Raw genomic sequence first — 13004 nt, forward strand, 5'->3', positions numbered from 1 at the left:
CACGAGTGTGCAGAGTACATGGAAGCAAGGTGATAGGGGGTGGGTGAAGCAAACAAGAAACACCAACAGGGCATCAAAAGGTGGAACGATGGCAAAAAGAGGCAGGAGAAGAAAACCACTGGCACTGGCAAAGCAAGTAGGGATATCCGATGAAGGCAGCTGACTGGGAGAATGCCTGCCGCAGCTGCTGAGAATTGTAGTCTTCACGCACGAAAGTAACAATGGAAGTGGGGGGGGGGGGGGGGGGGGGGGGGGAGGGGGGAAGGGGCGGGAACGGAGACACGGACAGCGGGCGGGAACGGAGACACAGACAGCGGGAGGGGGGCGGGAACGGGCACACAGGTTTAAGACGGCACGGCGGAGCTTCTCAAGTAAGCTACTGCCCGGCCGCCATCATCAGACAAATGACCAAAACAAACCTTGAAAGAAGAGGGAAAAAAACACCACCTACCACCGCATGACGTGGGCAAAATCCTAAATTCTCAGGAACGCCCACGAATCTGCTCCGGCATTGACGGACAGATCTCTGTTCCAATGGCTAGCCTCTATTTATGGGGCTAGCCAATGGAACAGAGGGGCGGGACAACACACACATACTGTAGACATACGATTTCGCCTGCGCGAAAAGCTGTGCAGTGCGCAGCTTTCGACAGGCAAAACCTAAAAAGAGTGCAGAATCAATAGTCAGTTCTTCCTAAATAAAACTACTCCAAGCAGACTGCAACTATCCTGTACATAATACTGGATATCAATCGCTGTTCTTTAGGTCTTGCCTACAGAACACTTTGAGCTGTCTGTTGATGAAGATCTATGGCATCAATACTTAAAATGGATTTTAGGTCACCTCATTGCTCATTTGTTTGCTTATCAATCTCATTTCCTTGCTTCTTATTTAATGGTATGTTGTGAAGATTTTAATAAAGCACCATGGGGCTGATGGGTTGGTAAGTAAGTGTATCCTGGACTGTAACAGGTGCAAGTCTAGCCAAACCTAGAGAAACTATTCAAAATGCTAGGTCTTCAGTTTCTTGCAGAATTCAAGAAATGAGGAGGCTCTTATGTGTAGCAGCTAGTCAGTTAACATTTTAGGAGCTATGTAGAGGGCTTGACAACTGGATCTAGTTTTCCGTGTGCGTGCAGGTAGGAGTCCAGACGAGCAGAGGTATCAATATTTGTGAAAGCAGATACGATTGCCGAGGTATGCTGGGCTACAATTATACACTGCCATTAAAGAGTGGATGAGGAGTTTGAATTGTACTCCTTTGGGGAGAAAGTGATGCTGACTGTGTGGTGGGAATAGCATACATTTCTCTTTTGCGTTTTACCTACCCAAGACCAGTGTCTTAATTTTGAATGGATGGTTTCCACAATTCACACCAGTGTACTACTCTTTCCTTTTTTATCACTCAGTTGGAGAGCATGCATTTTCCTGCTATCTACCCCAAATGTTGCTTCTCACATAACTGGCGCTTTCTCTCTCCACCCCTCTGACCTTCTCTGTAAAAGACCAAGAGCAGATATAGAATTCCTAGAGAGGAGACAGTATTGCTTTGGATTTCTTTTATCTCTCACGTTGTAATTGCATTTATATAGTGCTTACTACCCCTGACGAGGAGTAGAAGTCCTTTTCAAGCAAGTAGCATGCTACTCCCATAAACCCATTAGTGGTGAATAAGTTTAGTGAAATATGAAAATAATTTGAGTGGTGGATGAAATAAAGTTGCATTAAAGCCCACGTCTTCGCACATAAAGGCAGTATTTATGGTGCAGGTTGAGGGTAAGACTGCTGCACTTGAGGCAGCAAGTGACTGCAAAGAGGTATCTTCTGCCAGAGTCCCATTAAAGTGGGTGCAAACACAAGACATAACCATGTGTGAGTAGGAGGCTAGTAGTACTCATTAGGGATTGGTTTGCAATTGGCTTGCTGTGTTAATTGCCATGTTTTCAAAGGTTTAGTGACTTCCTCAGTTTGCTATTAACATAGTTATGGGCTGTGGTGGCTTTTTAACAAGAACCAGTCATTTGTGTACAAGACATCCCTGAGACAGAGAAGATAGTTATGTGTACTACAAAGACAATTGCCACCCTACCAATTTCAGATAATGTGCTGTAAATATACAAGACCATGTGTCACATGATTAGTCCAAAGTTTGACACAATGAAGAAAAGTGCCCCTTTGTGATAAGGTCACTCCCACTTTTTGCCTGGGATCTGATGCAATTTTGACAGAAGTGCAATAGGTTCCTGCTATCCAGGTCCACAATGCCAGATCTCTCTCTAAAACTGTACAATTGTTCCCACAATTGGCCATACCTTTAGCATCCCCGGTAAGTCCCTAGTAAATGGCACTCGCTGGTACCCAGGTCAAGGAGGCTAAAGAGGGTCCTTAAGGCTGCAGCATGTATTGTGTCACCCTAAGGAACCCGTCAGCACTACCATGCAAACCGTCATTGTAGGCTGCGTGCCATGGTGCTGAGAAAAGTGAAGACACTACATGGAAAACTGCATGTATGCCATGCCTGCAGACACTGCATGTAGTATAGGAAAGCCACCCCTACAGCAGTCCTTACAGGCCTATTGCAGATTGTACTATACAGCAAGTGTGGGTATAGTTGCATTAGAAGATATGCCCCTGCGATGTCTAAGTTGATTATTTGATATTACAAGTGAACAGGGAAACCATTTTAACTACATGTTCTGGACACCGGTGATTACAAGTTCCCCAGCTACATGAAGGATTCACTGAAAGTTTGGTATCAAACATTGCGTATGAATAAACCCACACAGATTCCTGTGATGGATTTATTAATACATGCACCCAGAGGGCACCTTAGAGATGCCCCATAAAACCTACGGACTACTAGTGTGCTGGCTGACTGGTGTAGACCAGCCTGCCACCACTGCCGGTTTATGAACCCTGCAGGTGCCTTTCTCAGGGCATATATAATGCCTGCTCCGGCCAGAGGTATTATCACCTCCTCCAAGCAGGATGGCTAACTGATCAGCATATCAAGGCAAGAGGCTTCGAAGGACTCTGCTGCCTTTGATATGCGAACCACGGCTTTCCCAGACAGGGGAATGCCAACACCAGAATCCTTTGGCACCAGGACAGGTGAGAAAATTAGCTACTCAGAAGATGGGTTCCCTTCTCAGGCTAGTTCCTCCACCCCTAAGGTAGGCTTTCTTGAAGTGGACATGACTTTTAGAATTTCACCATCTTAGTTTTGGTTGAGTTAAGCTCTCTGGGTGAGGGTTATTCCCACTTCTCATAGGAAGTAGTCTTATAACGGGTGCAAACACCCTAAAAGTAAGTAGCCCATTGGCTACTGTCACTCCCCGTAACACCACTAAATAGAGTATTTTGGTAGCACCTGACACCAGGAACTTAGATTAGATGGAATAAGACAAAGATGAGCTGCAAGAACTGAAGACTGCTGTTTACTTTTGGCACCAAAACCCTGCCTGATTGGACCAGTTTCAACAATCGTGACCAGTGACTCTCCCTGCAGCTGACCTGCTTTCAAGAACCCTGGGAGCCTGCCAGCACTTTATATATGGCCATTAATCTCCCTTGGACAAGAGGTGCTCCCCTGCAGGTCGCAGGCACCAAAAAAGCATAGTCTAATTTATTGATTTGCCTCTCCCCGGCCAGTCCGACGCAACAGCCTACCAGGAAGAGGACCCTGTACTCCTGGTGGTCAGATCTGTCCACCCCAACAAGTCAGAGGACACCAGGACAAACGGGAAGAGCAATACCCAGGGGACCAAACCCCTTGCAGCAAACAGAGCCAGTGAGAGTCCTCCAGACTCCCAATGCAATAACACCAAGCAGCTTTTGAGGGATGTCAGCACTGCAGACACCCACTTCCAGAGTAGCCCTGCTGTCCTAATTTTGCACCTTCAACTGCAGTAGACCGACAACCGCAAGGCCCTATGACACAGAGACCAGCCGACCTTTTCACTCTGCACCTGAACGCCCCATACCTGGTACTGACATACCAGCTGTGCCCCCTTCTTCCCAGGACCCCTGTGACCAGAGCCACTGTTGGGAGCTCTTGCACTTACCACCAAATCCCCATCCGCAGGCTTTTCAGGTGCCCCGCTTCTTTCCACCAGCATCACACGCACAGCTACCAAACCGGCCAGCATCTCTGCAGGCAGACAGAGCAGGTAACGAGTAAATGCAGGTGGCATTTTGGACCTTCACCCCCTACAACCTGTAGGAGAGCCCAAGAAACTAATAGTAAATAAATGTATGCAACATATGCTTTTTCTCCCATAGGGAAGCGTTGCTGTGTAAAGAAGCATTTACAAGAAATATTTACTTACTAGTAAAAATTTATATTTTAAAAATGTACTTACTTAATAATGTTCTTGCCATCAAAATGTACATAACAATACTAGTTATTTCGCTAATTGGGTCTCGGATTTCTTTTTGAGTAGGTGTCCCATTTATTGCCTAGGTGAATTCAACAAATGCTCAGCACTACCCTACCCTCTAATAACCCTAAACTGCTCGCCCACACTTACACAAAAGAGAGCATTTAATGTTAACATTCTTGCCTCTGTAAACCAATACAGGTTACCTGGACTTTTTATACCATGGGTTTCCAACCTTTTGTGTAATAAGAGCTACTTATGTTAAACGAAAGTCGTTGCGAGCTATTATTGTTGTAATAGTGAACATATCAGACGAGATTACATTAGTGCCCACCATGTCCAAGAATAACAGCAGTGATCACTGGAGTGCATCAGGAGGGTCACCAGCAGTAATGTAAAAAAGGCTTTGTCAATTTGGAATGCAGATACCAAAATAACCAAAGGTAATCATATTAGTTATAAGGGCCACTGAAATTATGCAGCCCAAATAGGAAAATAGTGCAACTTACTGCGGTACATTTCATGATAGTATTACTTCATTATTTTGTCATATTTAAAATATTAATACTACCTGGGCATTTGTTTAGCACCCCAATATAGCAATAAGCAACAGAAAGGTGACCGGTCAACCTTTGCAAAGGGCAATCCACTACGTCGAAACACATGTTGCTCTATTTTGAGTAACTTTTGAGCCAACTGTGCTAGAAAGATTATTTTTTGTTGAAATCAGCAGATTGTGCTGCCGACGATGGATTATGTAGCAAATATGAAAAATCAATAATTATGTGAAAATTGACACTGCTGCACAATCGCATAATTCCAGGGGCCCTGGAAATAATGCTTTGCTCATGATTTTTACTCAAAAATCACCTATAAATATATTCTGGAAATTCAACTATTTTTCTTTAAACATCAGCTTATGAGCTCCTAAAATACACATGTTCATCTTGGAACAAACAACTGTATGTTAATTCAACCAAGCAAACAGTTCAAATTTAGAAGGCGTAGATGTACATAGGAGAGCTACTGACAGGTAGATGAGAGCTACCAGTAGCTTACAAGATACTCATTGGAGAAGCCTGCTTTACAGTGTACCTTGTTTTGGTCCACTATATAAAGGAGCCAGCTTCCTACAAACGTCCCCAGAAACAACAGAATTGGGGACAAGTCCCTGAAATGGGGCACCATCCCCGAAATTCAGAGACATTCTACCCATAGGGCTCTCAGTGGAAACGTGAGCAGCAATAGGATAGCTACTTTAAAGCGCAATAGGAAGTGTTTATAAACGTTTTACAGCCCAAAACACTGACTGCAGATGACGAACCTATAAAAATAGATAACAGAAGGGTTCCCTAATTTCAACAACTCATGGCTCTTCACATGCGTGAAGATGCTAAAAGGTTAACTTACTATTCTAACTCAAGTTAAGAGAGTAACTTTCGTCCAAACAGCAAAATGACTAATTTGTTATGACATAACTGGGACGTTGGCCCATACCATGGTTCAGTCTTAAACGACCTCAAGTTTTTGTAACTTGCAAGACATTTAATACCCAATTCTTAATGAGCAAATTGAAAGTAAAAGCCCCATGATACAAAATGTGTTGGATAAAAAACTAGGACAGACTCAAAGTGGCATTTACAAATGTTCTAACTTAACTCGAGTGCCAAAAAACAGGAAAAATGAACCTTTACCCAGTAATAGAGCTTGAGCATGAAAAGTAAACGAGAACCCCCATGCATGTTTGGGGGGAGACACTGGGGTGGAGTGGAGGTGTGAACATAGGAATACCTATGCTCACAAGCACATTCTGATTTTCATAGCTATTGTGAAGGAACAAAACAAGGAGAGGGTTATGCTGGAGAGGTCTTTAATTCTAACAGCAGTCCATAGAAACAGTAGAAAAACAAAAAACAGCCATAAAGAATGTTATATGTTGAGCATGTGTCAGTAACAAACAGCATGTGACTAATAGCACTAATAACAATAGTTCTTTGTCAACAGTGTGAGCATCTCCTTTGTGCCACTTCTTTCACTGGATGGTGATCCCACGATTAACATGAATGAAATTGGATTTGAATCGTCTCATCATGTGGTATGTCTTCTTAAAACCTCTCTTCTGGGTGAAATCCTAGACAATGGACAACAATTTTAATTAATTTTCAAATAAGAACATTGTGAATTGACTGAAAGACTGTCAGTTATTAACTAATTTATTGGTAGGATAATCCTTGCCTCTGTGTCTTAACAGAATTATGTGTTTTCCTTTATGACAGCCAGGAAAATCAGCTTTAAATGTGGGGAAACAGACGAAAGCATTATTTTGTTTAAAGCTTACTCACCACCAACGAGGTAATGTCAGTCACAGAACAGCTGAAATTCCACAACCCTCAAGTATCATACCTAGAACCTACTAACACCACTTTTTAGGCCACAGCTCCTCCAGTGGATAGGCACCAAACATTTGCTACCGGCTGTTTACGCCATCTCATTCACCTTGTTAGAGAAGGGAGGAACCGGAGTTACATTCTCCTGGGTACAACTGCAAGTTGTGGTCGAGAACTTTGTCAAATGTTCAGTGTGATGCACCTTTGAGGCAAGACTACACACAAATTTGGGTCATCTGGGAAGTTCATTAAAAAAAAGCGTTGGATAAATGCCAAGGCTCTTGCATCATATTCATAAGTCTTCTTGTAGCAAATAAAGCACAACAGAATAGTAAGCTTATATGAGATCTGTTTTTGTGTTAGAATCTCATTAGGTGATAAATTCAGAAACCATATCATACTTATGGTCATCTCCCATGTATGCGTTTGCTAGCTGGAAGCCTCCTGGCCAGTACAATTTCTGTAACCTATACACAAAGGGGTTCCCTCAATATTTCAGTTCCATGTTGAAATCACGGATCTGAAGCTTGGTTGAGAGGTATGCCTATTTATTGACAGCAACAATAGACAAGTTCATAACTTGTGCTAAATCTGTTGCAAAGGAATGGCAATCATGTTACAAACATGAGGCAGACCATCTTGCTTGTGGCACTTAATATTTTTGTGGTCCAAGCTCCCTGCCACTTTTGTTGATAGATGGAGGCTGAGATAAAAAGCCAATGGTTGAAAGGGGCAGTTCCCATATTCCATCTACAAGGATTTGTAGCTGTGCCGTCAAAAAGTAGACTTAAAAGAATTGGTACTTTTGTTAATTCTTTGTACATACTTAATTTGGGAACGGACCTCAAATACCATACAATTCAAGGAGTGGCATTTTACAGAATACTGGTCTGGGGGGAATAAATGCATCAAAAATCTACTTTTCATGTTTAAATCCTCTCATCCCTTTAGGCAGTGTTCGCTTTATATCAGAGCTCTAATAATATCGCTTCATTCCAATAAGCTTTATTTCGACTTATTGTCATAAAAGCAATTAAAATACACATCTAATAAAAATATAAATGATAAAATGTACAATAACCATAAAAATATCCATGCATGAAAGCCTAAGCATCGCAGCATACAATGGAAATTAATAAAAGATAAAGGATGTATAACATCTGCTTAACATAGTAAGGCAGACTGCAGGCCAGGAAATACATTTTTTGATAAATACATACTACATGTACAAGGAAATGTAACCCACAGAGACGCTGCTGATAACTGATTACGTATCAGTGTGAGCACAGAGTGCTAGCAGCAATCTTCTTATGTCTTAAGGCACACATCCCCCCCAATACTTGGCAACCGAACAAGGGCTGGGAATCTGTCCTTTAGATTCTCAATGCTACGTTGCTACATCGCGTCCTTAAAGACTTACTTATGAGAGTGAGCCATTTCTTACGAGGGCTTACATAAGCTGGGCAGCCAATCAAAACATGGGGATAGTGTCCTTACAAATAGGACCCGTCATCAGATTCTGTGTGTAAGATCTTAGATGGAGAGATACTACAATGAATTGGAAAAAAACAATTTCCTGTCCAAAGGAACTGAAAAATGTCCCAATAAGGTTCCAAAGTGCAACTCGATTTAATGTCTGGAAACGTACCCGTCAAAGTTATGCTATCTACCGCAGATATCTCGGCTAAATAAATTGCTAATAATATTGCATCCAATTGTGTTGAGGGGCATTTAATATTAGCATGTGGTATCCAGTAAAGCTCTGATTTAGCCTCCTTTTCGCAAATCTACATACAATGGCTGGAAGAGACAGTTTCAGAGCTGTAATTCCCTGTGAGTCTGTGCACATCCACAAACTAACATTTCACGGTATTCAGTACCTCATCTCCAATGTCTTCCCACACTGGAGAAAGTTGAAAATGCACTCCTGACAAGAGCAGTGGGGATAAAATGGAGTGTAGGGAAAGTGGATTTCAAAATTGCTCAGCAGATTTTTGCAAGAGCAATTGTGTACCTTTATATTTGCATATGCAAAAATTGAATCCACAACAGTTTACTCCGAGTACCGACCATCCAGGCACAATTGTGCAAACTGGTGAATAGCTGGAAATTGTATTCTGCACCGACAGATATATATATCTCGGGGTGCCCTTTTGTGACTTTCTGCAAGAATTGCCCCCAATGTATTTTCATGTTGTCTCTTGCGGTTTAACAATCGTTCTATATACTAGCACAAACCAAACATGTTTGATTAAGTGATTTCTCAGAGAGATAATATTTAAAGTTGCACTGTAGTTTAGCAAAACGTTTTTCACTTATGTTGCATTTTTTCGTGTACATTTTATCCCGAAAGCAAAGAATCACAAATCTTGCTTTCATGCTTATAAACGAATTTGCATATTTGTAAGTAGCCTCAAATTGCTATATCTTACAAAAACATGTACACGACTTTAAACTGGAATCACTACCAGTAATTCAAGATAAGCTCACTGCATTACTGTAGACCATGCGCCCAAACAGAAAATGCTATGCATTAATTAATCATATATACACATATCTGAACTTATACATAGACACCATCCTTCACTTAGTGGCAGATCGTCCATTCACGAATCCGTGAGGTGATACTGTTGTTGGGAGCAAAAGTGTTTGAGTTGCAGAGGAAACAGACCAATGTGTCTGGAGGCCATAAGAAAATAAATAGTTATTGTCCTTGACCCCAAACAATGTGTTCTGGGCAATCTGTAGGAATGCCACAATCCTGTAATTTTCTGTCTCAAAATACATTTGCTTTCATCTCTTAAGTGCGGAGATTTCTAAGCAGCTATGAAATGCTGTTAATGTAAGACTTACTCCGCACTGGTCACTTTCTGCTTGTCCAGGTCATAGCGCCATAAGTCTTTGGTAAACTTTGGCAAAACCTAGGAGTCTGTTTCCCATTGCTCACTGCCGACACAATTCATTTGTAGGAAGAAGCACCATCATATGCTAGCGCCGTCATCACGAAGGAGTTAACATATCATTTTAGGCAATTATTGTGTAGTAGGAGCTTTATCTTTGAATATATCGGCACTGTGGACACCAGTCTAATCTGCTGGTTGTCTTTATAATCCGATACAAAAGAGCCCCAGATATAGCGGTTTGGTGTTCTTTAACCACAGCAGATGCTCCAATCTTGGTTCACTGCAATATGCTCTCTGCATAAGACACCTCTCTGCAAGTGCCTGATATTCAATCTATAAATTGCCCTGTAATATAAAGGGGCCCATGAATATCATCTCTGAAGCACTGCCAAGAGAATACGAACACGTTTAGCTCCCTTAAGCAAAGAGTTCTCCGTGACTTTTGCACTTATGACAAAAGTACAAAAAAAAATATTTTTCTCAATTAAGGGACTAAGTATTTATCATAAAACCAAAATCCTCGAAAACGTTCCCAGCCATCCTGACTTGATATTTTACAATGATGGATTTCAGATACAAAAACAATTTTGATGTACATTACGAGTCTGATGCGGTGGGTGATCAAACATGCGGTGACTAGTTTGAGCAGCTTTGCGAACAGTCACAGCAGAAAGCTCAATGGGCATGCATGTAAACTCAAGGCCGAGGTCTCTGAAAAATGCAGAAATCAACCATGGGGGCTGTACACGGGCAGTCTCAACTTCAGATACAGCATGAATGCGTTTTCTTCACAAATCTCCCACCACATGACTTCTTTCCATCTTGAATTGCCTGTATGCAACAAACATTAAAATCCCAGAGACTGCACAATTGTCTGATATCTGTTTATCTATTTTTTGTAGTAGAAGAATTTTGTAAAAAAATCTTCGGGGATTTTAACAAAATATTTGCTACTGTACCTTTTTGCTCCACTTTCAAATCATCTCTAAATTTTGCGTTGCGTTAGAAAAGAAATAAAGGAGGTAGGTGCACGTGACAGAGCTCTAGAATCATATTCTTATATGTTGTGTTCTTTGTGCCCTAAGCCTTACTATTCCGCCTTTGTCGGAGAACAATAATTGGACTCACCTGCAAACTTTCCAGCACGTCTTCGACCTCTATATGGTCTTGCTCCTGATCCCCTGCCCCTAGCAGGGTAGAATTTACTGTAGCTGGAGGGCTCAGATTCTTCATATTGTCCTCGCTCAGAATCGTGATGGTAACCTCTAGAAGGCCAGCGTCCCCGGTTCCGACCTGCACGACCATAGGCATGGGAAGGGAACCTCTCATCTTTGCCTGCAGCATTGACCGCCGAAATTAATTTTTTCAATTCCTGGACAAAAGAATCCCCAAACAATAAACCATTAGCCAAAGGACCAGGCTCCAACAGGCAAAGGGTCGCCCACCTAGGGTCCAGTTTAATTAAAACAGATTTGCGGCGCTCCGCTGATAGGGAGCAGTTGGCGTTACCCAATAAGCATATAGCTCTTTGTGCCAAACCCGATAGGGCAGTGGGGTCTAGCAATTCACCTGCTTCCTTGGCGGTTTCGGCCATTTCAAGAATTTTTGCCAGAGGCCCCGCAACGTCCAGGACCTTGCCCTGGCAGGCCTTCCAGGCATGCTCCAGCCCAATATGGAAATCCCTGGTGGATTCTGCCAGGCTGGGGATGGCGGGGTCTAGGTCAGGCGTGGTCGCCACCCTGCCCTCAACAGTGGGTCTCGGGCTCTCATTCTTCAGGCGTTTCCTTACGTCGTTGTCTAAAGGCTTGCGCAGCCTTTGACTCAGATACTTGGCCACTCTGGGGCTGGGGGTCCACTGCGAAAACTGTTGGGGGGCCACGCCATTAGGATTAAACATCCCCTCCCCGTCCGTCTCGTCCTCGATCACTATGACCGAATCGCCTCCCTCCTTGGCATCCGAGTTCGGTCTCGGCCGTTTGCCCCGCACGGACGCGTCCTCCTCGTCGGTCCCCGAGGACCCTGAGGCGTCGCTAGGGAGGAAACTATCCCTGGAAAGTTTGGGCAATTTGTTCGCTCGAGGCTGCTTCCGACGGGGTGGTTTGGTCGTTCTTCCTTCAGCTTTTTGCCAGAACAACTTCTCGAAAGTGGACAAAACGGCCCCTGGGGCTTTCCTCTTTCGGCCCGTTTTCTCAGCCGGCCTTTCGGAGCTGCCGCCGGCACACGCGGGCACCATGGCCGCCTCCTCCGCGCCACTATCCGAGTCTGAGGACATGTCTGAGGCGGGCTTTCTCTCTCCTCTAAACCTTTGATAAGCTGGGTTTACAGCCGTTCAGCTTAACGTGCTCTCAGCCCGCTGCCTAGTGTTCCAGGGAGACTGAAAGAGCCCTGGCGTTACCGAGCGAACGTCGCCTCACTGCCCCTACTCTCCTTCGCCGGCAGGACTCTCCGAAAAGGCGGTAACGTCGTGGTGCGGAGGTAGAAAGCAGACAGGTCATGGCGCATGCGTCGTGCTGCAACTTCCGTCCACAAGGCGGGCGTGCGTGCCCCACCACCTGCACAGGTATCAAACGCGTCGGGCTTTCCGGAAGGCCCGTCGCGCTGATTCCATCTCTGCAGAGGCAAATCACCAGTTCATGGCAGTATATGAAAGAGAATGGCTGTGTAGCTAGTATATTCAAGTGCGTGTCCAGTGGCTACGACGGCACACTGTCTAATCAAGTTTGCGCTTTAGTTGTTTCCTAGAACTAGTTGGATCGAACCCGTTCTATCATGGCGACCATATGAACTCTCCCTCAGCGGCGTGCCATCGCCTGGGGGAGCTGGCAGAAACTGACCTACCCAAGATGGCGGCGGCCACCTGTTTCCGCTTCCGGTGCAGTGTGGCGGCGGCTGCAGGAGCAGAGTCAGGGCTGGCAACAGTGAGAACGGAAGATGGCGGGGGCCTGGGGTTGGAGCTGCGGGTGGATACTGGGGTTCTGCACCTTCCTGATCGCGGCTGTCCCTGGCAAAGCCACCACGCACTGGATAGTGACGGAGGACGGCAAGATCCAACAGCAGGTCAGGCGGATTCAAAAATGCTCATAAGAGAGAAGAGAGCGCTGGGGCACAGGGGGCAAGGTCCAGCCGAGGGATGTCACAGCCCATGCCGCAACGCAGAGTGCGCCTGGCTGGGTATACAGGGGGGCAGGCCGGTTCAGTTGTAGGCCGGGGTGCGGGACAGGATAGTGCTGAGGGACAGACTGGATTAAGGGAGTGGGCTGGTTATAGGAAAGGGGTACTTGATGCAGCATATGTTGAGGCACAGTGGGCAGGGACCCAAGTGTGACAGCAAACT

At 44.4% G+C, this 13004-nt stretch overlaps 2 protein-coding genes across 2 annotated transcripts in view; one reads left to right on the forward strand and one right to left on the reverse strand.

Moving 5' to 3' along the window:
• Nucleotides 1-6233: 6233 nt before the first annotated feature.
• On the reverse strand, nt 6234-12197 carry LOC147729314 (uncharacterized). Its single transcript, XM_086959609.1, has 2 exons — nt 10799-12197; nt 6234-6511 (listed from the first exon to the last, which is right to left on the reverse strand). Exons 1-2 carry the CDS (start codon nt 11940-11942, stop codon nt 6486-6488), a joined length of 1170 nt encoding a protein of 389 aa, XP_086815735.1. The 5' UTR covers nt 11943-12197; the 3' UTR covers nt 6234-6485.
• Nucleotides 12198-12546: 349 nt separating this feature from the next.
• TTC17 (tetratricopeptide repeat domain 17) overlaps nt 12547-13004 on the forward strand; it is a 575315-nt gene continuing 574857 nt past the window's right edge. The window contains exon 1 of the mRNA XM_086959610.1: nt 12547-12727. Coding sequence (XP_086815736.1) covers nt 12602-12727 — 126 coding nt within the window. The 5' untranslated portion in view covers nt 12547-12601. The remainder of the gene's footprint in view (nt 12728-13004) is intronic.

Source organism: Lissotriton vulgaris, chromosome 2_2, assembly GCF_964263255.1.
Source record: "Lissotriton vulgaris chromosome 2_2, aLisVul1.2, whole genome shotgun sequence".
Taxonomy (NCBI): Eukaryota; Metazoa; Chordata; class Amphibia; order Caudata; family Salamandridae; genus Lissotriton; species Lissotriton vulgaris.

Coding starts and splice junctions, on each gene's coding strand:
- LOC147729314 (XM_086959609.1), bottom strand. CDS start 11,942: ATGTCCTCAGACTCGGATAGTGGCGCGGAGGAGGCGGCCATGGTGCCC. Junction 6,512..10,798: donor ACGTGCTGGAAAGTTTGCAG/GTGAGTCCAATT, acceptor TCCATTGTCTAG/GATTTCACCCAGAAGAGAGG.